Source organism: Hylobates moloch, unplaced genomic scaffold (genome assembly GCF_009828535.3).
Source record: "Hylobates moloch isolate HMO894 unplaced genomic scaffold, HMol_V3 SCAFFOLD_2, whole genome shotgun sequence".
NCBI classification, from domain to species: domain Eukaryota; kingdom Metazoa; phylum Chordata; class Mammalia; order Primates; family Hylobatidae; genus Hylobates; species Hylobates moloch.
The window spans coordinates 167,468,777-167,496,486 of NW_026652277.1; the positions used below are offsets into that span (position 1 = coordinate 167,468,777).

Here is a 27,710-nt window from a genome sequence, read left to right on the forward strand (position 1 = left end):
TGGAATAATTGAGGAAAAGTTTTCTCTCCAGCCCCTGCCACAGCCACAACTTTACAGAGAGAAAATGTAAATGGTGGAACATATATCAGCAGTAATATTTGTTCTGTGTCCTAATAAAAATCACATTGTTTTTTATCATGGTAGGAGATTGAAACAAAGAATAACTCGAGTGCTTTGAGCTACCAACACTTCCAGATGTGATTTCTATTCAGCTGGCTTTTCACTCACCCATCTACACAGCAAACTTGTTTTTTATTTTTAAACTTGCATAACTTTAAATTTTTCAGTGTATACATTGTTAAAACTTTACCTCAGCTGGTCTACATTTTGTTATTGGTCAAAAATATATTTTGAGTGTTTTTTGTTTTTCTTTTTCTTGTTAGCAGTGATCATTTAAAAACTATCAAAACAAAGTCCCTCCTTCGACCACAACCCTAGCAATTTCTGTGTATGTGCTTCTCCCAACAGGCACGGTCTCTCTCTCTCTCTCTCCCTCTCTCTCTCTCTCTCTCTGCTCTTTTCTTTCTCTGCCATCACTGTCCTTTTCCTCCCTTGCTTCAGAATTCCCAGGAGAGGCTGCATAACCATTGTCATATCCCAGGATTGGGAGAAACAAGTTTGTCCTACTGTGCAGCCATGGCTCAGGACCATGGACAGCGTCTCATGCCACAGGCCCGCCCCCTCCTAGTTATGCATGAAAATCGATTCTTCTATTTGTATAGACCTTCCTGCCTTTCATAATAACTTCATGATGTATTCTCCAACTATCATCGTTTTCATCATCCCTTTTTTTTAGAACTAAGGAATAGAAAGGTCTACTCGAAACTGCCTATAGTGTTAATGCTGTAGTTCCAACTTACTAGACATTCATTAAGTATTTAGCATACTTTGATCTTGCTGAATTCTTACAACCTTTATGAGATTGGTGCCGTTATCACCATTGTCAGACATGAAAAGTATAGCACACACAGTTTAAGTAATATGCTCAATTCAAACGGTCTCCAAAGCTTATGCACACTCCTAAACCAGTTGTGACTTTCTGTACCTAGTCACGGACTCAATCAATTCCTTCATGCAGATACATTCTACAGCATTGGAGACAGCTGGGGAAGAGGTGAAGACCATTGCCAATTTGTGGATTCACACCTTGATGGAAGAACAGGGCCTCAGTCCTATGTAGAAGCCCTCCCTACTATTCAAGGTAATACAAACAAATGCCTGATATATTACCCTGGGAGGTGGGAGAGAAGGATTAATAGAGGGGGAAAATCCACAGTAGGTCTGCCTTTGCCTTGTCATTTGAAGATGGATGTTGGGAGCACTTAAGGTCATAAAAATAAAAAAAAAAAAGAATCAACAAAATACTTCCATTAGGTATGGGTGAGGGGGTGAGTCTCAAGGAGGTGGGGAATGGCATGAACAAAGGTACAGAGAAGGCAAAGTTAAACACACATGCAGACCCACCATGATATGTTTCAGGAGGTAACGTATAAGCTGTTTGTGGCATTATAAGGTGAAGACAAATACGCTAATCTCAAAGGTTAACAACTTAATGTTACTAACTCTCTCAGCCTCCAAATGAATAAACAGAACAACTGAATACAGTCTAGCACCCTTTTGATTATGCACTCAGCTCTGAGTGATCAGGCATTTTCCAGACATGAGATGTTCTGATTTCCTAAATTTTTAGATTGGAAAAAATGCTGTAGGTAGCTACATGAATTACCCTTTTTCAAAAAATAAAATATAGTAAAATACAGAAAACAGTAAAATAAGCATATTAGTCAAGGTTCTCTCATCCAAAGAATCAATAGGATCTATCTCTCTATCTATCTATCCACCCATCCATCTATCTGTCTCTCTCTGTCATCTATCTATGTCTATCTACTCATCTATCTACCTATCTATCCATCTATGTATGTATGTATGTATCCATCTGTCTCTCTATCCATCTATCTACCCATCTATCTGTCCATCCATCCATCTATCCATTTATACATCCATCTATCTATTGTCTATCTATCTATCATCTATCCATCCATCCATCCATCCATCCATCTGTGTATCTATCTATTATTAATCTATCTACCCGTCTACTTATATATGTATGTATCTATCCACCCATCTATCTATTCATCTATCTATCCATACTGTCTATCCTTATATTTATAACTGTCTATCCATCTATCAATCCATCTATTCATCTGTTTGTCTATCTCTCTATCCATCATCTATCTATCCATCCATCTACCTATCCATCTATCCATGTATCTATTTATCCAACCATCCATCCATCCACCCATATCTATCTATCTATCTATCTATCTATCTATCTATCTATCTATCTATATCTATCTATCTATCTATCTATCTATCTATCTATCTATCTATCTATCCATTTATTTATCTAGGTATCCATCCATCTGTCCATCCATCTATCTATCCATCTGTCTATGTATGTATGTATGTATGTATGTATCCATCCATTATCTATCTATTCACATCTATCTATCTATCTGTCTATCTATCTATCCATCCATCCATCTATCCATCCATCCATCCATCCATCCACCCATCCATCCATCCATCTATCCATGCATTTATCCATCTATCTATCTATCCTATCTATCTATCTATCTATCTATCTATCTATCTATCTATCTATCTATCTATCTATCTATCTATCTATCTATCTATCTATCTATCTATCTATCTATCTATCTACCTACCTACCTACCTACCTACCTATCTATCTATAGATTTATTTTAAAGCACTATCTCACACAATTGTGGAAACTGGCAAGTCCAAAATCTGCAGGGTAGGTTGTCAGGTTGGAGACTCAGGGAAGAGCTGATGTTGCAGTTCAAATCCAAAGGCCACTTGCAGGCAGAATTACCTTGGTTAGGGGAACCTCAGTCTTTTTCTATTCAGGCCTTTGAATGATTGGACAAGGCGCACCCACATTATGGAGGGTCACCTGCTTTACTCAGTCTGGTGATTTAAATGTTAATCTTGGCCAGGCACTGTGGCTCACACCTGTAATCCCAGCACCTTGGGAGGCTGAGATGGGAGGATTGCTTGAGCCCAGGAGTTTGAGACCAGCCTAGGCAACATGGTGAGACCCCATCTCTACAAAAAATAAAAAAATTATCCAGGTGTGGTGGTGCATGCCTGTAGTCCCAGCTACTCAGGAGGCTGAGATGGGAAGACTGCTTGAGCTGGAGAGCTCTAGGCTGCAGTGACCTAGAGGTGACCTAGTGATCTAGAGGTCTAGGCTGCCTTTTGGTCAAAGAGCCATTTGGTCTGTCCTATAAGCTTGTCTTGGTTTTGTGGCCCCACTGCAAGAGGACAACAGCCTGGGCAACAGAGCAAGATCCTGTCTCTGAAATAAAGAAAAAGAAATAAAATAATAAATGTTAATCTCATCTAAGAAATAGTTTACGAAAACATTTAATGTTGGATCAGATATGTAGCCTAGTCCAGTCGACACATAAAATTAACTATTATAACAAATCTACAAACTATATCACCTTTCTTCATTCTGGGTCTTACAGTCCCCCAGGGTTACTAGTGCCTGCATTATCCATATTCCATGGTGTCCCTGTGACTGTGGTCATGGGACTGGCCCTGAACAGAGCTGCTGGGTATTCAGCACACTCACTGGTGGAAGGACAGGCAGCTATTTATTTGGCAAAAGTAAACAGAGTGTGAGAGCAGTTACTGAGTTTCCAGAAAAATTTTGAGAAGGTTGGAGCATCCCTCCTACTTCAAGGGAGAAATGGTCAGAAATGCTACAGGATTTCTTTGAGAGATTTCCTTGAAAGGTCTAAAAATCTACCCCAGAGTCTAGGAATTAAGCCTTGGAGGATAGAGGTAAGTTGGGGGCCCTGAGATCTGTGAGGATGGGGCAGGAATCTGGCTCAATGTCATCCATCCAGGACAGGGCCTGCCTGGTAGTGAGTGCTGACTAGCAACTGGCTAAAATTATCCTCTTCTGTGGGGACAGAGATCACGCCATCCTAGCTGTGTCACACATGTGTGGGGACTGGACGATCTCTACAGATCTGTTTGGGATAAAGAAATACTTTACACTTAGTCACTGGGTTCCTATGGAGGAGGCCTGAGCTGGTCCCCAGCTCCAGCATGGCCCCCGAGTTACAGCTGGGCTTTCCCAAAAGGCATAAGAGACAGGTGGGGAAGACCCCACCCCAGGCTGGGATTGGGGCTGGGCCCGAGGTTCTGGCCCTTCCCCAGGGCTACGGCAACTCCACACAAAAGTGGTTCAGTTTATTTGAAAGTAGCCTTTTGTCACAAGAGCAACTTACCAGAGGCCTTCTGTCTGAAGGAGGCTGTAAGGATGAGTTCTACCTGTTGGTTCAGGGGCCTCTGATGCTTTTCCCCTCTCCTGTTGCCCTTCCAGGCTACCATCGCCAGTATCGTCAGGAGCCCGTCAGCTTTGGGAACATTGGCTTTGGAACCCCCTACTACTATGTGGGCTGGTACGAGTGTGGGGTCTCCATCCCTGGAAAGTGGTAATCACAGGACCATCATGCTGCAAGCTTGCTCTGCCCAGCCCCACCAACTAAGTCACACTAGGGGCTGTGAGCAAAGACAGCCAGCGTGCTCAGCCCCACTGCCCTAGGTGCCAGGAAGGTCACAGATGGACACTGGCCATTCTGGTCATCTCAGTCTGGAACTCAGTCCCACTTCTTGGTCTGGACAATGAACAGGATTCAGTTTTGCTGTTAACTTTGCTTCTCCACTTTTTTTTTTGTTTGTTTGTAATAGCACATCCCAGAGACATCAGAAACCAGCAGCTGATTCAGTGTGATTTCCAGACTTTTTAGGCATGAAATTCGGACACTTCAGTATTTCCAGGAACAGCATATGCATGCTGTTCTTGCTTCATGGAATGCTGCATGCTTTCTGTTTTTCTCATTTTGGATTTCTCCAAAACTAACTGAATTTAAGCTTCAGGTCCCTTTGTATGCAGTAGAATGGAATTATTAAAAACACCGCCAAAGAAAATAAATATATTCTACTTGAAATTTACTTTATGGACTTACCCACTGCTAGACTAAATGTATCAAATCTTATTTGTAAATTCTCAATTTTGATATATATATGTATATATGCATATACATATCCACACTTGTCTGCAAGAATATTGATTAAAATTGCTAAATTTGTACTTGTTCACCAGATAAATGTGTGTGGGACTTTTTGGGCAAAAGTGTTGTGTATTAACATCTTTTAGAAGCATCCAGGGATACATACTATGCATACTCTAGCAACGGTGGAGGGTATGCATTCTTTTTGTGGGTGCTGCGGGGCTCTGAAATGATGAGGAGGATGAGATACCATCAGTATCAGTACTAGAACTGGCTACACCATTGACCACTGCACACCAAGTGCTTTCCACCTGAGGCGACGATCTTTCCACATCCATGGGGAAAATATATTTGTTGTCACCATGGAGGCATATCCAGTATGTTCCAGATGGATAAAGATTTTAGATCCTAAATGATTTAAAAGTCTTGTTTTTAAGAATTCCCTTTGTCTTTCCTTCTTAGCTCAGCATCTGCTCAATGAAATAGAAGCATCTTACCTCTCTTGACTGTAGCACAAGAGGGTTTATTTAAAAACATTTCATTCTGATTATTATTATTATTATTATTATTATTATTATTTTTGAGACAGAGTTTCACTCTTGTTGCCCAGGCTGGTGTGCAAAGGCATGATCTTGGCTCACCGCAACCTCCGCCTCCTGGGTTCAAGCGATTCTCCTGCCTCAGCCTCCGGAGTAGCTGGGATTACAGGCATGCACTACCACACCCGGCTAATTTTATATTTTTAGTAGAGACGGGGTTTCTCCATGTTGGTCAGGCCGGTCTCGAACTCCCGACCTCAGGTGATCCACCCGCCTCAGCCTTCCAAAGTGCTGGGATCACAGGCATGAGCCACCGTGCCCAGCCCTCATTCTGATTATTTTTAAAACATGCTGTCCTTTCCATAAGCGCGGGTGGTCCCTGTCCCTAAGGCGGCACAGTACCATGAAGGGCTTACCTTCTTTCACAAAGCTGTCAGCAGAAGAGCAGCAATGGTGGAAATGGGCTGGAGGCAATTGCTTTTCTGCGGCCTTTGGACTGCACCCCTATGCAACCCATTCAACTGCAGAATGTAGTTCCCGCTCCTGGAGTTGATTATTATCAGTGCCAGCACTGAATTGAGGTGAAACCTAATGTGTCTGGTAGGTTTGAAGGTAAAATGTACAAAGACGGAAGTAACTTGGCAGGGTCTTTGTGACAGATCCATGATGTCTGATATTTTCCTCATATTCTACAATCTCCTTTCTACAGTCAACAACAGTAAAGAAAATACAAGCATTCTGACCTCCTGGAAAAGTACTAGAATTCCTTAGGGAGACAGATCATCTGTTACCCACATTCTAGTTTGGAAAATAGCATAGGAATCTTTAAGCAGCTTTGGGGTCTCTTATACATAAAAAGGGACTTCAAGAAGGAGATGCCCTATTTTTCACACTAATCCACAATCAAATATGCTTGCAATGCCAAGCCAAAGATAAGATCTTTAAATATAATTGAATTTCTTAACAAGCACATTACTTGCTTCCTTTATCTCCTCTCCCTCCAAATTTCTGTGTCAGCATCTGTATTAGTCAGTTTTCACACTGCTGATAAAGATACATCTGAGACTGGGTAACTTACAAAAGAAAGAGGTTTATTGGACTTGGCTGGGGAGGCCTCACAATCATGGCAGAAGATGAAAGGCATGTCTCACATGACTGCAGAAAGGAGAAGAGAGGTTGTGGGGGGAAACTCCCATTTTTAAAACCATCAGATCTCATGAGACTCATTCACCATCACGAGAACAGCACAGGAAAGACTTGCCCCGTGATTCAATAATCTCCCACAGGGTCCCTCCCACAACACGTGGGAATTATGGGAGCTACAAGATGAGATTTGGGTGAGGACACAGAGCCAAACCATATCAGCCTCCACCAGCAGATTGCTCATTTCCTGCAAATGTTTTCTTGGGTCTAAATAAGTCAGAATGCACAAGAAAAGAGCCATTTGGTCTGTCTAACAAGCCTGTATTGGTTATGGGGCCCCACTGGAAGAGGTGGGCATTAGGGCTCAACATAGAGACACAAGTAACTGCTCCTCTGTGATTTGCCACCCCTGAGAGTTTATGCTCACTTCATAGAAATACAAAGAATTCACTGGCACGCACTCATGCAATGATTTTTGAGCTCGGCCTGAAATCTTTAGGCTGTATTTGATTACAGAAGTTTGAACTTTTATTAAAAATAAATGTTTGCAATTTTAGATGAAAATTACCATCATTCCCAGATGACAAGAGCTGCCAAAACAAAAGCAAAAACAATGCATCCGAGCATAGGTGGTAAGATTATCAATATTCTGCCCAAACTAACCAAATCTCCAGAACCGTGTAAATTCTGGAAGCCACATTTTAGGAAGGCTATTTGCAGGGAGATGCCAAGAAGGAGACATTCAAGTTAGTAAGAAGTTTGAAAGCCATTTCATATCAAGTTAGGAAGAACTTGATGGGAATGCTTACCTAAAGAGGGAAAACCTCATCTATTTAAAAAGCCTGTGAGGAAGAGGACAGTTTGCCAACCTTGAGGTCAGAAGTAGATACAAGTGGGAATCAGGAAAACAAAACTTGGCCCAATATGACAAAGAATTTTAGAAGAATCCAACTATCAGTGAGCCTCATTGGGAAACGGTGAGATGTCTGTCCCTGAAAGACTAAATATAACTGGAAATGTCTAAACTTGCAACTTGAGGCCCCTGGCTTGTTTCTGTGGCGTGTGAGCTCAGGATGGTTTTTTTTTTTTTTAACCTATTTAAAGGGTTGTAAGCAAAGCAGCTAAATAGTGTTCAACAGGGGCCACGTGAGGTTCACAAGGCCTAAAATATTTACTGTTCGGTCCTTTAGAAAACAGTTTTTGTACCTGGCCAGGCACGGTGGCTCACGCCTGTAACCCCAGAAATTTGGGAGGCCGGGGTGGGTGGATCACGAGGTCAGGAGATCGAGACCATCCTGGCCAACATGGTGAAACCTCATCTCTACTAAAAATACAAAAAATTTAGCTGGGGATGGTGGTGCGTGCCTGTAATCCCAGCTACTTGGGTAGCTGAGGCAGCAGAATCGCTTGAACCCAGGAGGCGGAGGCTGGATCGTGCCATTGCACTCCAGCCTGGGAGTCAGAGCAAGACTCCATTTCAAAAAAAAAGAAAAAAGAAAAAAAGTTTTTGTACCCACAGATTAGCATTTTCTTGAGGTTTGAAAAAAGTTTAAGCTATGTCCTAATTTAAAAATGAGCACAAACTACTTAACAGATGTCTGTTCCCTCTTCTCTTACTTAAATTATCTTTATTTTCACCATCACCTCCCAGTGCCAAACACCTGAGCTCTGTGTTTCGTGGTTGGATCCTGGGTTGCCAAGTTCCTATTTGGTCAGTCCCTGGCCTGTGGGGTGGTCTCAGGAAGTGGCATCCTCTTCACGAGGGATCGTGCATCTCCAATATAACCATTTTGTTAATAATAGTTGATAATTTCCAGCTTTTACCAGATGAGTTTTGACTTATTTTTCCTCCTTCGACCTATCCAAGCCACATATCTTGGTTGGTTCGAGAGGGTGGGGGATTTGAGAATGTAAGGAGGAGTGGGGTTTGCCTCACTGGGCATGGAAAGAGTTCCTAGTGGATTGGGCACCATGACAAAATGATTCCACGGATAGAATCCTCCCATGTTGCTGGAACACCTCACGTGTTGTGAATGCCTTAAACTCCTGCCATCCCTTCTCTGATTCCCCAACTCCCCGTAGTTTCCACAGGATTTATCTCTCTGTCCCCCCGTCCTCTAACTCTACTCTGTCAGCCTCTCCTCCAACCCTTAATTCCCTTCTAAATTCCAGGAGATGACCTCATTTTGCAAAGCAAATTGGAGTCACCAAATTGTAGCTCTCCTCGGTGGAACCTGCATCTGTGCTCATCCGTGCACCTTCTTGCAGAAAGCTGCCCCCTCAGGCCAAGATGAGTACCTGGACCCCATGGGAGACTCAGACACTTTGACCCCTTGTGACTTCAGCATTTCCCTCTTTAAAGATTCTCTCCCAACATTCAGTCGTGTCGAGTCTCCCCATCACTCCTGCCCCTTCAGCTCCCATCACGCTGTGCTCCACTTCGAGCTGAGTTTCTGCCCCTTCAGCTCCCACCATGCTGCCCTCCACTTCGAGCTGAGTTTCTGGAATCATCACCTTCGTTTTAGCTCCGAGTCTCCTCCACATCCCACTCATTTCTCACTTCACTGTGCCATGGTTTCCAGGGCCACCTCCTCACACCCTCACTCTCCCACGTCCCCAGTCACCCACGGGGGCTGAATCCGGTGGCTGCTGGGCTGTCTGTTCTGTCTCGATCTTTCAGCAGCACTTGGCATCGTTCACCAGCTTGTCCTCTTGAACTTTCTCTTGCCTGGATTTTTCCCTTCCCCACTCCAGAAGAGCAGCGGGCCTTCTCACCCCTTGTTTAAGGAGATGTGGTGCATGGGGGTGAAAACAGATGGTACCTGAATGCCACTTTCTCCTCGGACTTTTCTTTCAAAAGCCTGAACACGCTGAGGAGAATGTGTAAAGGCAGAAGTGGGGGTAAGTGAGTGCTTTTGGTGTTGTTGTGGGGTTGAGGCAAGACTTGAGAAGAGCAGTGGACGAGGAGACGTTTCCCTGAAGTCTGCGCAGTGGACGCCAGGCTGGGCTTCCGGGGAGGGGGCCCTGCAGACCACTCCTTCCCGCCTCTCCGGGATGGGGCGGAAGCAGATGGCTTTGGTGAGCCCATGAGGCTCTCGGCTTGCCCGACCCTCACTCTTACTCCCCACCCCTTTGTTGTGGGAGCAGGCGGGTGGGGTGCCTGCCTTCCTTCAGGGGGCCATGGAGGCTCCGGCAGTGAACACAGAGTTGGTGACACGTGACTCCTCTAATTCACCGAGCAAGTGTCAACTGACTCCAAAATATATGCCAGACACATTTTGAGATACCGTGGGGCAGAAATCCACAGGGCCCCTACCTAAATACAGAGGGCCCCTGCCTTCATGGAGACTGTGTCCAGGTGGGAGCAGACAGAAAACACGAAGCCAGCGTGCCAGGGGTCAGGTGGTGAAAGTGAATGAACATGAGTAGAACATGAGTAGTACCATAGGCAAGTGGGCCCCGAAGACAACAAAGAGGACCGTCAAATGCTCGGTTCCTGCAGAGGCCTCAGACACTGTGTGGCTGGGAGAAGGGAGGCGAGCATGGCTGGAGCACCAAAAATGACTGGGACTTAAAAACCTCAGGCACAATTTTCAAAACAATGATAAAGTAATGCTCACTTCCTCACCTCTGCTCTCAGCAGGACTAGCCCGCTTTCCATTGTGTTGCTATGCCTTGGATACCTAAGGGAGGGGGTCCTACCCACAGGGTGAATCCAATCCAAATCCACTCACCCCACCAGTCAGCCACCTTCAAGCTCCAGGCATGGAGAGGACAGCGGAGGGACAAGACCCTCCCACCACAGGTGGCCCAATCAGGCTTCAGCTCCCTCCCCAACAGTGTCTGGGATCTTGCCATGTATTTGTGTGACTCAAATATGTGATTTTTCCTGAAACAAAGTGTACCTACCTCCAGTGACAGAAAACTGCTGGCAACTTTTAGAAAACATAAAAATTAATAGAAAAACTTTTATTTTTATCTTTTATTTTGTTTTGATCATTTTTAGAACTTTGCCAGACCAATTTTTACTGCCTACTAAATTGTAAAGATCATGAAGGCTGAGGTCAGGCTGTTTGTTCACTGTCCTGTCCCTAGCATCTAATCCAGCCTGGCCCATGGCAGGTGCTCCATACGTGACTCTTCGTTGGAAGGATGGATCCTTGACCAACCTGCTGCTCGCCTCCCTGACTGTATTTCTTCTATGTGTGCTACTTCGTTCAGCCTGCTGGCCCTGCTTACATCCGTTCAGAGAACAGAATGAAGGAGGCCAGGGTCATTTTCTCCAGGAAGTCCCGCTGACATGCAAAAATGCCTCCAGTGTCTGACAATAGACTTCTGTTTGTTTCCAGTTCTGTGATCATGTTCTTCATTTTTTATAATTTTTCCATTTAGAAATTTGAGACCCAGCAGCCAAGGTACCTTATATGCCTTTGTAAAGTAGAACCTGGAATATAAAAGTCAGGTAACTCAAGGCTATTATGTTTCTTTCTTTCTGTTGGAAAGAAGACTTGAAGACTTGGAGTTGGGCAAAAAATGGGACAGCTGAGGAAAAAAACCACGCAAATGTTTCTGAGCCATCATGGCCCCCAGAAGTCTCCTCCTTTCCGTAGTCCTCCAGAATCCAGATTGACACTAGCAGTCGGGGGATCTGTGCTCAGGCTAAGGAAGGGGTGGCCAGAAAAGGGATCAAGATGGCTCCCTATATTGACTGCTTCCTTTCTCCCTCTGCTTCTAGCTTGTTTTTCACGTCTTTGCCATCCCCTTGCACTGGCCAGGCCAGGACTCCTCAAAGTGCCTGAAAGTTACACCTTATTCTATTATCCTTTCTGAGAAAAGCAGCTTTGGGAAGGAGCACAGGTAGGCTGCCCTGCCACAGCTCATCAGACAAGAATGATGCTGCAAGGTGACCACGGGACACTCCAGATGGGACCCTAGGATGTCCCAGTAGGAGGAGATGGGGGAGAGATTCTCTCTATCTAATCTTTATATCTATCTATTTATCTAGCTTATCTGTCTAATCTATCATCTCTCTATCTACTCTATCATCTATCTGTCTAATCTATCTTATCTATCTAATCTGTCTATCTATCTGTCTATCTATCTATATCTATCTATCTATCTATCTATCATCTATCTATATCTATCATCTGTCTGTCTATCTAACTGGTCTTTATCTTATCTATCTATTTTATCTATCTAATCTATCATCTATCTTATCTATCATCTGTCTATCTACTCTATCTTATCTTTTTATATCTAATCTATCACCTATTTTGTCTATCTACCTGTCATCTACCTATCTATTCTAGCTATTATCTATCATCTATCTAGCTATCATCTATCTATCTATCCATCTATCTATCACCATCCATCCATCTAGTAATGCCCACCAAGATTTCAACAGTGATACCAGGAGAGGGTTGGAGAGCAAGAGAGACACCGGAAGAGCCAAGCTGGTCTGGGAGTGCCCATCCTTCTGTTTGCTCCTGGAATGTTTGTTCTCACTCAGAAACCTTGGTTTCTGCTCCATGACTCTTCTCTATCCTTGTTTTCCACAACCTTAGTCACACTTCCACAAAGACAATAAAACCACCTAAACAGATGTGGATCTTGTATGCATAAATTAAGCAAACATTTATCACTTGCTAACTACATAAGGCGCTGTGATGAGAGATGAGCAGCCCAACAGTAAACAGATGTCCCATTCACATTAGGGAAATTCAAGGAGATTTAATAAAGGAGAGCCAACCGAAATAAAGGCTATTGAGGCAGAAACCATTTGATCAAGGTTTATTGGAAACCAAATGTGAGAATTGACCTAGGAAGACACACCAACAAAGGGGTGTGTCCCCAGATCTGTTACAAGTTGGAATGTTTTTATAAGAAAGTTTAGGAGAGGGGAGAGGGACTCCTCTTATCAGGGCTGTCCATTGGAGGGTAGGATGCATAGGTTACAATCATTGGATGCAGATGACAACATATATGCTAAAATGCTTCACGAGCAAGATAGTCAGCAAACCTTTATCATTCAGAAACAAATATGTGTCTTTTTCAATGTTAGGTGGCTGCATATTAATCGGTATGTCTCATGATACAACTTGAGGGACTCACGATAAAACTTGAGGGACTCACGATAAGACTCTACGCAAGGACAGGATGTAAGCAGTGATTCATAAGACCTTCCCCAGGCGGCTCATTTGGAAGTCTGCCAAATGTGACCTGCAGGTTATCAGAAGCTATGTATGCAGGCGTGGACAGGTACCATAGGAATACCACAGAGCCCAAAGGGCCAGAGGAAATAGTGGTTGGCAGAATCTAGGAGAGTCTTAACAGGTAAGTCCAGTTTTAGAGAAATGATGATCTCACTCAAGGGACCGCACCAGCCTGAGGCAGCCCTGCAGGGAGGGAGCTTGGGCTTCCTCAGCCCCACACCCCTCCTGGCCTTCCCTTCTCCCCTCCCCCTCCTATTTCCTGCCAGAGTCCCTACTGGTCACATCCATCTGGAAGCCAGGTGGCAAGGAAGCTGATGGACGAGGCTGATGTAGATCAGCCCCTGCAGCAGAGCAGAGTGGAGAAAGGAAGAAAGCAGATCGGGAAGAACAAAATAAAAGCATCTGCCACATCTGGGAATTGATAATGCATTTCCCACAATTGTTAGTTACATCTAGCACATTATGATACTGTGAGCAAACACAGGAACAATTTTTAGAGAGCTCATTTAAAAAGAAAAGGGCTTCAGAGTCCCTTCTCTTCCTAGAGATGGTAGAAAGCTTTAAAGGGTATTTTGCCTTGTTAATCGTATAATTAGGGAAACTGAGACCCAGAAAGCTGAAATAACCAGGGGAAGTCTCAGAGCTAGTTATAGGCCTGGGAAGAGAACTTCAGGCTCCCGCTGTTTCCACCAGAGAGATGGCAGATACGGCCCCGGGGCTCCACTCCTCTTTCCCTGAGCAGGACACACATTGCTAATCAGTCAAGGCATTTTTCTCCACGGAATTTGCCCTCCCTGTCAACACTGACTTCTTGGCCTTTCTCTCGTTGAAAAGCACCTGCGGTCAAGTCCAAACCTACTCGCTAACTCTGCACTCTGCTGCTGTATTTACTGCAAATGTCTCAGTTTTGATTCCTGACAAGAACTAACCCTCTACAATCAGGGACCCATGACATGTGATCAGAATAGAGGAGAAATGATATAGTTTCAAGGAAATCAGTGTTTTCTACCCAAGGGGGTTCGACTTTTTGTTTAAGTTGACAAATTTTGGCTCCCTTGAGAACTAAGTTCTCATGTGGTTCAATTCATCAAGGATTTGGTCAGCCTCTATTGTATATTCAGTGCTGTCTAGCTGGGTATTTGTTGCCTGCAAAATGTTGACTGAAACTTAGGGAAAAAGACATCCATGCTATCCTCCGCAACCTGGGCTGATCAGGGTCGGGGGGAGGTGCTGTTGCCTGAGGAGCTCTGCGTTTCCCCCTCGTTCCCGGCCTCAGTGTGGATGTACTTTCTTTCTCTCCAAGGCCACCTCGCAGCCCTAGACAGCAAAGCTTGCATTCCATCTGCTCAAACTAACAAGACCCTAATAAGGCCACCCCACTGTCACCTCCTTGGAAGGTTTGGAAATTTGTAGATTTGCATCAGGATGAAAAGTACGTGAATTTGGTAGGGGGATTTAAACATGGGTGTGGAAAGTCTAATGTGAGAGTTAGTCCTGCTGTGGTCCAAGTCTGAGGTTCAACCCCTCCCTGGGCTGAGGAGCTCCCTGGGGTGAGGTGATGGCATCACCAGCTCCTCACTCAGAGACAGGTCTTCATGGGCCCCAAGGTCAGATTTAAGGTGATGTTGGGAGTATGGATGGACGCAACCAAACTTGTCCCCTCAATATTTGAGGATTTTCAGAAGCTTTTTTTTTTTTTTTGAGATGGAGTTTTGCTCTTGTTGCCCAGGCTGGAGTGCAATGGCACAATCTTGGCTCACTGCAACTTCTGCCTCCTGGGTTTAAGCGATTCTCCTGCCTCAGCTCCCAAGTAGCTGGGATTACAGGTGCCTGCCACCATGCTCAGCTAATTTTTTGTATTTTTAGTAGAGGCGAGCTGTCACCATATTGGCCAGGCTGGTCAAGCTTGAACAAGCTGTCTAGAGATGAGTCCAGGTTCAGAACCACTCCACCATGCTGCCTCTCTGTTCAGCCAGAGCTACAGCTTTCCTTAGAGTACTTGGGGTGAAGGCGAATGGGCAGGAGTGGGCCCCATCATGAAACCCATGAGCCTAGGAGCTAGACGGCACTGTGTAGGCACTGTGAGTCAGAGAAGAATTTTGGCTGACATGATCAGAGTTTGCCGTAGAAAGGTCTTGAACTCACGACCTCAGGTGATCCACCTGCGTCAGCTACCAAGTGCTGGGATTATAGGCAAGAGCCACCACACCCGGCCCTGAAGGGCTTTCTTCATGGCTCATCATTTACTCATTCTTCCTTTAACACAGCAGACGCTGAGACTACCGCATGAGCCAGGGAGTGCCACAGGGTGATGAGTGCATCCAGCTTGTGCCCATCTCATGGTTCACAGCCGACATTAACACAGGACTAGCAAAGCTGGACTTTCCTATAAGATTGGGGAATTAGACCTAAATGTTAGATACTTTTTGTTTATTTGTTTCTCTGTATGCTGGCATCTCAATTGTTCTATTTTCATGTGAATTGCAGCTGCATTGAGACTCTTAAATTCCATTTACAACATTTTTGGGTTGGCCTGTTGTATAGGAAATATTTATTTGGTGACCACAGCTCCTTTCTCTTTTTGATGCTGAATCGGAAAATGCTGTCTATCCATTGAGAATGCTCTAGTTAATGAGAAACAAATGGTGGTCTGAGAGGTACAAAACTTGTTGACCAGTTTTAGTGAATTTTTATAATTTTCTGTTGCCTTCATTTTGAAAACAGGTTTAACTCTCTCATACCCAAAGCAGGGCTCAGCTGTGTTTTTGGCACAGTTTCCAGCTCTACATCATAGCCAAATGGCTCAAGCCGGTGGCCAGAGGTTAAACAAAGAGGCACCTCTCTCGGCCAGCAGACAGGGCTCCCTGCATTCCCACTGCTTCCTGAAGGCATTTACTGGAGAACTTAGCGTGGCCCACACCCTAGTCCCTTATACATACAGCAGTCCTCCTTACCCAAGGTCGTGCTTTCTGCAGTTTCAGTTACCTGTGGTACATTATAAGATATTTTGAGAGAGAGAGAGCACAGTCACTTAACTCTTATTACAGTGTATGGTAAAAATTGTTCTGTTTTATTAGTAGTTATTGTTGCTAATCTCTTACTGTGCCTACCTGATATATTAAACTTTATCATAGGCTTTTACGTATAGAAAAAACATAGTGTATATATATGTGTGTATATACACATATATGTACACCATATATACACACATATATACCATATATACACATATATGGTGTATATATATATGTGTATATATACAGATGTATACATATGCATACAGCTATGGTGTATACACATAGGCATATATACAGCTATATACATATAGATGTATATATACCCCTATATGCATATATGTATATATACACCTATATACATATATGTCTATATACATATACATATACACATATATGTATATATAGCTATATACACATATATATGTACATATAGCTATATACACATATATATGTACATATATACACCTATACACATATATATGTACATATATACACCTATACACATATATATGTACATATATACACCTATACACATATATATGTACATATACACCTATACACATATATATGTACATATATGCACCTATACACATATATATGTACATATATGCACCTATACACATATATGTACATATACACCTATACACATATATATGTACATATAGCACCTATACACATATATGTATATATACGCACCTATACACATATATGTACATATACGCACCTATACACATATATATGTACATATACGCACCTATAGACATGTATGTACATATACGCACCTATACACACATATATGTACATATACGCACCTATACACACATATATGTACATATACGCACCTATACACACATATATGTACATATATGCACCTATACACATATATATGTACATATACGCACCTATACACATATATATGTACATATACACCTATGCACATATATATGTACATGTACACCTATGCACATATATTTACATATACACCTATGCACATATATATTATATATACACCTATATACATATGCATACAGCTATAGTGCATACATACATATGGTTGTATATATGTATGTGTATGTGTGTGTGTGTATATATATATTTATACACCTATATATATATATGTAACCATTTGGTACCATCCATGGTTTCGGGAATCCACTAGGGGTCTGGGAACCTATTCCCCAGAGATAAGGGGGGACTACTGTACTGCTAGTTGTCACTCTGTCTTTGCCTGACTCTTCATTCTTGACTTGCATGAATCTTTGAATTTTTTCCGTTGCGGAGGTGTACTGAATTTGTACCTTCCGTCTGAACAACCAAGGGCTGCCCCAGGCCAGTTTTTTTCTTCTGAACACCAAGGAGAACACAAGGCTGGGTTCCCCGTGCCACAGCAATGCCAGACAGGCATAAACTAGACACAGGTGACACAATGGCCACAAGGGCATCTGCCAGCATAAATGGGTTTCCCATGTAAGGGATCCCCGGTCTCAAGTCAGATGACTAGGGACTAGACAGTCCTTCAGGAAAAAAAAATATCCCTTGAAAGGCACACTGGAGATACCCACGGTCAGCTCCCCTTCCTTTTCCACTAGGGAGCTGTTGGCAGCTGCTCTGGTACTAAAATTCCAGTTTGGCTGGGGGCTCTCAAAACACTAGCCCTGGAGATTTTCTTGGTGAAAATTCAGGGCTTCATCTGTAGTCAGGATATTGCAGAGTTAATTTGTAATTACTGAATTGGAAAATAGTTTGTATCCTGGTTCACAGCTGAAATACAAGGTAAATATTATTAATGTATTTATCAATACATCAGTAATAGCCAATTTCCATAAGTGCTTACTAAATACCAGGGACACTTCTTTTATTATTATTATTATTATTATACTTTAAGTTCTGGGGTACATGTGCAGAATGTGCAGGTTTGTTACATAGGTATACACGTGGCTTGGTGGCTTGCTGCACCCATCAACCCATCATCTACATTAGGTATTTCTCCTAATGCTGTCCCTCCCCAGCCCCCCACCCCCTGACAGGCTCCAGTGTGTGATGTTCCCCACCGTGTCCATGTGTTCTCATTGTTCAACTCCCACTTATGAGTGAGAACATGTGATGTTTGGTTTTCTGTTCTTGTGTTAGGTTGCTGAGAATGATGGTTTCCAGCTTCATCCATGTCTCTGCAAAGGACATGAACTCATCCTTTTTTATGGCTGAATAGTATTCAATGGTGTATATGTGCCACATTTTCTTTATCCAGTCTATCACTGATGGGCATTTGAGTTGGTTCCAAGTCTTTGCTATTGTGAACAGTGCCATAATAAACATACATATACATGTGTCTTTATAGTAGAATGATTTATAATCCTTTGGGTATATACCCAGTAATGGGATTGCTGGGTCAAATGGTATTTCTAGTTCTAGATCATTGAGGAATCACCACACGGTCTTCCACAATAGTTGAACTAATTTATACTCCCACCAACGTATAAAAGTGTTCCTATTTCTCCACATCCTCTCCAGCATCTGTTGTTTCCTGACTTTTTAATGATTGCCATCCTAACATGTGTGAGATGGTATCTCATTGTGGTTTTGATTTGCGTTTCTCTGATGACCAGTGATGACGAGCATTTTTTCATGTGTCTGTTGGCTGCATAAATGTCTTCTTTTGAGAAGTGTCTGTTCATTTCCTTTGCCCACTTTTTGATGGGGTTGTTTGATTTTTTTTTTTTTTTGTAAATTTGTTTAAGTTCTTTGTAGATTCTGCATATTAGCCTTGTGTCAGATGGATAGATTGCAAAAATGTTCTCCCATTCTGTAGGTTGCCTGTTCACTCTGATGATAGTTTCTTTCGCTGTGCACAAACTCTTTAGTTTCATTAGATCCCATTTATCCATTTTGGCTTTTGTTGCCATTGCTTTTGGTGTTTTAGTCATGAAGTCCTTGCCCATTCCTATGTCCTAAATGCTGTTGCTTAGGTTTTCTTCTAGGGTTTTTATGGTTTTAGGTCTTATGTTTAAGTCTTTAATCCACCTTGAGTTAATTTTTGTATAAGGTGTAAGGAAGGGGTCCAGTTTCAGTTTTCTTCATATGGCTAGCCAGTTTTCCCAACACCATTTATTAAGTAGGGAATCTTTTCCCCATTGCTTGTTTTTGTCAGGTTTGTCAAAGATCAGATGGTTGTAGATGTGTGGTGTTATTTCTGAGGCCTCTGTTCTGTTCCATTGGTCTATATATTTGTTTTGGCACCAGTACCATGCTGTTTTGGTTACTGTAGCCTAATAGTATAGTTTGAAGTCATGCAGTGTAATTTCTCCAGCTTTGTTCTTTTTGCTAAGGATTCTCTTGGCTATGTGGGCTCTTTTTTGGTTCCATATGAAATTTAAAGTAGTTTTTTTCCAATCCTATGATGAAAGTTAATGATAGCTTGATGGGGATAGCATTGATTCTATGAATTACTTTGGGCAGTATGGCCATTTTCAAGATGTTGATTCTTCCTATCCATGAGTGTGGAATGTTTTTCCATTTGTCAGTGCCTCCTCTTATTTCCTTGAGCAGCAGCTTGTAGTTCTCCTTGAAGAGGTCCTTCGCATCCCTTGTAAGTTTTATTCCTAGGTATTTTATTCTCTTTGTAGCAATTGTGAATGGGAGTTCAATCATGATTTGGGTCTCTGATTATCTGTTATTGGTGTATAGGAATACTCATGATTTTTGCACATTTATTTTGTATCCTGAGACTTTGCTGAAGTTGCTTATCAGCTTAAGGAAATTTTGGTCTGAGATGATGGGGTTTCCTACATATACAATCATGTCATCTGCAAACGGAGACAATTTGACTTCCTCTCTTCTTATTTTAATACACTTTATTTCTTTTTCTTGCCTGATTGCCCTGGCCAGAACTTCCAATACTATGTTGAATAGGAGTGGTGAGAGAGGGCATCCTTGTCTTGTGCCGGTTTTCAAAGGGAATGCTTCCAGTTTTTGTCGATTCAGTATGATATTGGCTGTGGATTTGCAATAAATAGCTCTTATTATTTTGAGATACCTTCCATCAATACCTAGCTTATTAAGAGTTTTTAGCATGAAAGGCTGTTGAATTTTGTTGAAGGCCTTTTCTGCATCTATTGAGATAATCATGTGGTTTTTGTCACTGGTTCTGTTTATGTGATGTATTACGTTGATTGATTTGTGTATGTTGAACCAGCCTTGCATCCCAGGGATGAAGCCGATTTGATCGTGGTAGATAAGCTTTTTGATGTGGCTACTGGATTCAGTTTGCCAGTATTTTATTGAGGATTTTCGCATCTATGTTCGCCAGGGATATTGGCCTGAAGTTTTCTTTTTTTGTTGTGTCTTTGCCAGGTTGTGGTATCAGGATGATGCTGGCCTCATAAAATGAGTTAGGGAAGAGTCTCTCTTTTTCTATTGTTTGGAATAATTTCAGAAGGAGTGGTACCAGCTCCTCCTTGTACCTCTGGTAGAATTTGGCTGTGAATCCATCCAGTCTTGGACTTTTTTTAGTTGGTAGGCTATTAATTTTTGCCTCAATTTCAGAACTTATTATTGGTCTATTCAAGGATTTGATTTCTTCCTGGTTTCGTCTTGGGAGGGTGTATGTGTCCATGAATTTATCCATTTCTTCTAGATTTTCTAGTTTATTTGCATAGAGGTTTTTATAGTATTCTCTCATGGTAGTTTGTATTTCTGTGGGATCAGTGGTGATATCCCCTTTATCATTTTTTATTGCGTCTGTTTGATTCTTCTCTCTTTTCTTATTAGCCTGGCTAGTGGTTTATTTCATTGATCTTGTCAAAAAACTAGCTCCCGGGTTCATTCATTTTTTGAAGGTTTTTTTTTGTGTGTCTCTATCTCCTTCAGCTCTGCTCTGATCTTAGTTATTTCTTGTCTTCTGCTAGCTTTTGAATTTGTTTGCTCTTGCTTCTCTAGTTCTTTTAACTGTGATGTTAGGGTGTCAATTTTAGATCTTTCCTGCTTTCTCTTGTGGGCATTTAGTGCTACAAATTTCCCTCTACACACTCCTTTAAATGTGTCCCAGAGATTCTGGTACATTTTGTCTTTGCTCTCATTGGTTTCAAAGAACATCTTTATTTCTGCCTTCCTTTCATTATTTACCCAGTAGTCATCCAGGAGTAAGTTGTCCAGTTTCCATGTAATTGTGTGGTTTGAGTGACTTTCTTAATCCTGAGTTCTAATTTGATCACAGTGTGGTCTGAGAGACTGTTTGCTATGATTTCCATTATTTTTCATTTGCTGAGTAGTGTTTTACTTCCAATTATATGGTCAATTTTAGAATAAGTGTGATGTAGTGCTGAGAAGAATGTATATTTTGTTGATTTGGGGTGGAGAGTTCTATAGATGTCTATTAGGTCCGCCTGGTCCAAAGCTGAGTGCAAGTCCTGAAGAATATCCTTGTTAATTTTCTGTCTTGTTGATCTGTCTAATATTGACAGTGGGGTGTTAAAATCTCCCAATATTATTGTGTGGGAGTCTAAGTCTCTTTGTAGGTCTCTAAGAACTTGCTTTATGAATCTGGGTCCTCCTGTATTGGGTGCATATATATTTAGGATAGTTAGCTCTTCTTGTTGCATTGAGCCCTTTACCATTATGTAATGTCCTCCTTTGTCTCTTTTGATCTTTGTTGGTTTAAATTCTGTTTTATTAGAGAATAAGATTGGAAACCCCTGCATGTTTTTGCTTTCCATTTGCTTGGTAAATATTCCTCCATCCCTTTATTTTGAGCCTATGTGTGTCTTTGCACGTGAGATGGGTCTCCTGAATACAACACACGGATGGGTCTTGACTCTTTATCCAATTTGCTAGTCTGTGCCTTTTAATTGGGGTAATTTAGCCCATTTCCATTTAAGGTTAATATTGTAATGTGTGAATTTGATCCTGTCATTATGATTCTAGCTGGTTATTTTGCCCGTTAGTTGATGCAGTTTCTTCGCAGTGTCGATGGTCTTTACAATTTGGCATGTTTTTGCAGTAGCTGGTACCAGTTGTTCCTTTCCACATTTAGTGCTCCCTTCAGGAGCTCTTGTAGGTCAAGCCTGGTCGTGACAAAATCTCTCAGCATTTGCTTGTCTGTAAAGGCTTTTATTTCTCCTTTGCTTATCAAGCTTAGTTTGGCTGGATATGAAATTCTGAGTTGAAAATTCTTTTCTTTAAGAATGTTGAATATTGGCCCCCACTCTCTTCTGGATTGTGGGGTTTCTGCCAAGAGATCTGCTGTTAGTCTGATGGGCTTCCCTTTGTGGGTGACCCTATCTTTCTCTCTGGTTGCCCTTAACATTTTTTCCTTCATTTCAACCTGGGTGAATCTGACTATTATGTGTCTTGAGGTCATTCTTCTCAAGGAATATCTTTGTGGTGTTCTCTGTATTTCCTGAATTTGAATGTTGGCCTGTCTTGCTAGGTTGGGGAAATTCTCCTACCAATGTCTTGCTATATTGGGGAAATAATATACTGCAGAGTGTTTTCCAACTTGGTTCCATTCTCCACGTCATTTTCAGGTACACCATTCAAACCTAGATTTCATTTTTTCACATAGTCCCATATTTCTTGGAGGCTTTGCTTGTTTGTTTCTTTTTATTCTTTTTTCTCTAATCTTGTCTTCTCACTTTATTTCATTAAGTTGATCTTCAATCTGTGATATCTTTTCTTCCACTTGATTGATTCAGCTATTGATACTTGTGTATGCTTCATGAAGTTCTCGTGCTGTGTTTTTCAGCTCCATCAGGTCATTTATGTTCTTCTCTAAACTGGTTACTCTAGTTAGCAATTCCTCTAACCTTTTTTCGAGGTTCTTAGCTTTCTTGCATTGGGTTAGAACATGCTCCTTTAGCTTGGAGGAATTTGTTATTACCCATCTTCTGAAGCCTACTTCTGTCAATTTGTCAAACTCATTCTCTGTCCAGTTTTGTTCCCTTGCTGGCAAGGAGTTGTTATCCTTTGGAGAAGAGGCATTCTGGGTTTTGGAATTTTCAGCCTTTTTGCACTGGTTTCTCCCCATCTTCATGGATTTATCTACCTCTGGTCTTTGATGTTGGTGACCTTTGGATGGGTTTTGGTGTGGAAGTCCTTTTTGTTGATGTTGCTACTATTCCTTTCTGTTTGTTAGTTTTCCTTCTAACACTCAAGCCCCTCTTCTGCAGGTCTGCTGGAGTTTGTGGGAGGTCCATTCCAGACCATGTTTGCCTGGGTATCACCAGAGGAGGCTGCAGAACAGCAAAGATTGCTGCCTATTCCTTCCTCTGGAAGCTTCACCCAGAGGGTCACCTGCCAGATGTCAGCCAGAGTTCTTCTGTATAAGGTCCGTCTGTTGGCCCCTACTGGGAGGTGTCTCCCAGTCAGGAAACACAAGGGTCAGGGACCCATTTGACGAGGCAGTCTGACCCTTATCAGAACTCAAACACTGTGCTGGGAGATTTGCTGCTCTCTTCAGACCCATCAGGCAGCGTCATTTAAGTTTGCTGAAGCTGCACCCACAGCCACCCCTTCCCCCAGGTGCTTTGTCCCAGGGAGATGGGGGTTTTATCTGTAAGTCCCTGACTGAGGCTGCTGCCTTTTTTTCACAGATGCCCTGCCCAGAGAGGAGGAATCTAGAGAGGCAGTCTGGCCTCAGTGGCCTTGCTGAGCTATGGTGGGCTCCACCCAGTTTGAACTTCCCAGTGACTTTGTTTACACTTTGAGAGTAAAATCACCTACTCAAGCCTCACCAATGGCAGACACCCCTCCCCCAACCAGGCTCGAGCATCCCAGGTTGGCCTCAGACTGCTGTGCTGGCAGCAAGAGTGTCAAGCCAGGGTACCTTAGCTTGCTGGGCTCTGTGGGGGTGGGACCCACCGAGCCAGACCACTTGGCTCCTTGGCTTCAGCCCCCTTTCCAGGGGAGTGAATGGTTCTGTCTCACTGGCATTCCAGGTGCCACTGGGGTATGAAAAAAAAAATTCCTGTAGTTAGCTCAATGTCTGCCCAAATGGCCACCCAGTATTGTGCTTGAAACCCAGGGCCCTGGTGCTGTAGGCACTGTAGGGAATCTCTTGGTCTGTGGGTTGCAAAGACCGTGGGAAAAGCACAGTATCTGGGCCAGGGTGCACTGTTCCTCACAGCACAGTCCCTCATGGCTTCCCTTGGCTAGGGAAGGGAAATCCCCCAACTCCTGTGCTTCCCAGGTGAGGCGGTGCCCCACCCTGCTTTGGCTTGCCCTCTGTGGGCTGCACCCACTGTCCAACCAATCCCAGTGAGATGAACTGGCTACCTCAGTTGGAAATGCAGAAATCACCCACCTTCTGCATTGATCTCGCTGGGACCTGCAGACTGGAGCTGTTCCTATTCGGCCATCTTGCCAGTTGATCTACCAGTGACACTTCTAAGTGCAGGTTTATTTCTTCTTTTTATTTCCTTTTGAAACTTTATGTAGAGTAGAATTCACTCTTTTGGTGTACTGGTTTTGACAAATGCATAGTAATGTAACTACCACTAAAATTTGAATAGAGAAGTTACCTCACCTGCAAAATCCCTGTTCCCTACCCCTGAGCCTGTCAACCACTGGTCTGTTTTCTGTCTCTATAATTTCCCCTTTTCCAGAATATCATATAAAAGGAATCACACAGATTTTCAAGTCTGCCTTCATTCTGAGTTCTGAGTCATATAGATTTTCAAATCTGCCTTTGTTCTTAAAAGCATAATGCATTTGAGATGCCTACATATTGTTGCATACATCAGGAGTTTATTTGTTTTAATTCCTGAGTACTATTCCATTGCACAAATATGCCACAGTTTGGTGATGGATTTGCTAGGAGGAAGACATTAGGGTGGTACCTAGCTTTGAGTGACTATGAATAAAGCAGCTATAAACCCTCATTTACAGGATTTTGTATGAGCATAAGTTTTTCTCTTGGTGAATATTCAGGAATGGAATTTCACATGATATGTGTATGTATGTTTAACCTTGTAAAAAACTGCTAAATTGTTTTCCAAAGTGGCCGTATTATTTTGCATTCTTACCAGCAATTTATGAGAGTGTCAGTTTTTCTGCATCCTTGCCAGCACCTGGATTTGTCAGTTTGTTTTTTAAAATTTAGCCATTCTAACGGATGTGGTGTGATATCAAATTGTGGTTTTAGTTTTCATTTCCCTAATGATTAATGATTTTGACCATCTTTTGTGCTTATCTGCCATCCAGGTATTGTCTTTGGTGAAGTGTTTTTTAAAATATTTTTCCAATTTCTTTTAATTGGGTTCCTTGTTTTCTTATTACTGAGTTGTAAAAGTGTTTAATAGAGTTTGGAAACCAGTTCTTTGTCAGACATATGATCAACATATATTTTGTCCCAGTTTGTGGCTTATCTTTTTAATTCCTTAACAGTGTCTTGTATATAGCAGAAGTTTTGTTTTTTGTTTTCGTTTTTGTTTTTTTTGAGACGGAGTCTCACTCTGTCATCCAGACTGGAGTGCAGTGGCGCGATCTCAGCTCACTGCATGCTCCGCCTCCCAGGTTCAAGCCATTCTCCTGCCTCAGCCTCCCAAATAGCTGGGACTACAGGCGCCCACCAGCATGCTCGGCTAATTTTTTGTATTTTTGGTAGAGATGGGATTTCACCGTGTTAGCCAGGATGGTCTCAATCTCCTGACCTCGTGATCCGCCCGCCTCAGCCTCTCAAAGTCTTGGGATTACAGGCATGAGCCACCATGCCCAGCCTATAGCAGAAGTTTTTAATTTTGCTAAGGCACAGTTTATCAATTTTTTTCTTTCATGGATTGTGACTTGGATGAAATATTTATGAAATAAAAAAGACTTTCTTCTATGTCTTCTTATAGAAGTTTTATAATTTTGTCTCTTACTTATAGGTCTATAATCAATTTTGAGTTAATTTGTTTCTAAGGTATGAAGTATAAGTTGAGGTCATTTTTTTTTCCTGCGTGTGAGTGGTGTTGCAAGACCATTTGTTGAAAAAATCAATTGATCATATAAATGTAGGTCTATTTATGGCCTCTCTGTTCTGTTCCACTCGTCTATTGGGCCATCTTTATGCCAATACCACACTGTCTTTTTTGTTTGTTTTCGTAGCTTTATAGTAAATCTGATAATCAGGTAATGTGAGTTATCCAGCTTTTTTCTTCTTTTTGCAAAATTATTTTGGCTATTCAAGTTCTTTTGCCTTTCCATGTAAATTTTAGAATCAGCTTGCCAATTTATAAAAAGCAAAAATTCCTGTGAGATTTTGATGGGATTGCATTGAATTTTTAAATGAGTTTGGGAAGATTTCACATCTCAACAATAGTGTATCCCAATCCGTGAATATGGTATAATCTTTTGATATTTTAGCTCTTGACTGATTTCTTTCATCCGTGTTCTTAGTATTTAGTATACAAATCCTGCATATATTTTGTTGAACTTATGCCTAAGCACCTTCTGTTTTTTTTTTGGCACTACTGTAAATGGTACTTTAAAAAAAGTTTTGATTTCTAATAGTTTATTGCTAGTATATAGAATTAGGATTCATTTTGTATGTGCACTTTGTATCCTCAACCTTGCTAAACTCGCTTATCAGTATGAGAAGATTATTATGTTGTTGACATCTTGGGACTTTCTGCATAGACAATCATGTCAATATAGACAGCTCTATTTCTTTCTTTCCAATCTATATATACCTCATTTCTTCTGGCCTATCACTCTATCTTGAACTTCCAGGATGATGTTGAATAGGAATGGTGAAAGAAGACATCCTTGCCCTGCTCCTGATCTTAGGAAGAAAGCATTCAGTCTTTTACCACCAAGTATGATGTTGGCTGCAAGCTTTTTCTCTAGATTCTCTTTATTAGGTTAGGAATGCTCCTTCTTATTCCTGGTTTCCTCTGAGTTTTTGTCATGAGTGGATACTGAATTTTGTCAAAAGCTTTTACTGCATCTATTGAGATAGTTAAATACATTTTATTACCCAGTTTATTGATATCATGAATTACTTCATTAGATTTTCAAGTGTGAAAACAGTCTTGCATTCTCAGGGTAAACCACACTTGGCCATGATGTATTGTTATTATTAATTATTTTTATTTTAATAATGTATTGTTAGCTTTAATTTGCTAATATTTTTGTTAAGCATTCTTGCATCTATATTCACTATGTTCATAATGAACTTGGGTTTACTTTTGGTACCAGTGAAATTCTGGCCTCATAAAATGAGTTGTTAAGTGTTGCCTTCTCTTCTATCTTTTTGAAGAATTTGTGCAGAATTGCTTTGATATCTTCCTTAAATGTTTGGTAGAATTCCCCAATGAAGCTTTTCAGACATAGAGATTTCTTTGTTGGAAGACTTTTTTTACAAGATACTTTAAACTACATGTTCAAATTCTGTAATAGACATAGGGCTATTCAGGTATGTCTATTTCATCTTAAATAAATTTTGGTAATTTGTTTGTGTCTTTAAAAACATTGGTCCATTTCATTTAAGTTGTTCAATTTATAGTATAAAGTTTTCCACATTATTCACTTATTATTGTTTTAATATCTGTATGGTCTGTGGTGATGTCCCCTCCTTAATTTCTGACATGAGCAACTTTTGCTTTCTTTCTTTTGGTTAGTCTGTCAAGATGCTTAGCAATTTGGTCGACTTTTTCAAGTGCCAGCTTTGGTTTTAATTTTAATTGTTTTGATGTTTTCAACTTCATTGATTT

The 27,710-nt window shown here is 41.7% G+C and overlaps 1 protein-coding gene across 1 annotated transcript in view; it reads left to right on the plus strand.

Annotated features, from left to right (window-relative positions):
• Positions 1–5,205, plus strand: part of FNDC1 (fibronectin type III domain containing 1) — a 102,214-nt gene extending 97,009 nt beyond the window's left edge. The window contains exons 22-23 of the mRNA XM_032165971.2: positions 1,079–1,201; positions 4,422–5,205. Of these exons, the coding sequence (XP_032021862.1) occupies positions 1,079–1,201; positions 4,422–4,537 (239 nt within the window). The 3' untranslated portion in view covers positions 4,538–5,205. The remainder of the gene's footprint in view (positions 1–1,078; positions 1,202–4,421) is intronic.
• Positions 5,206–27,710: the final 22,505 nt, after the last annotated feature.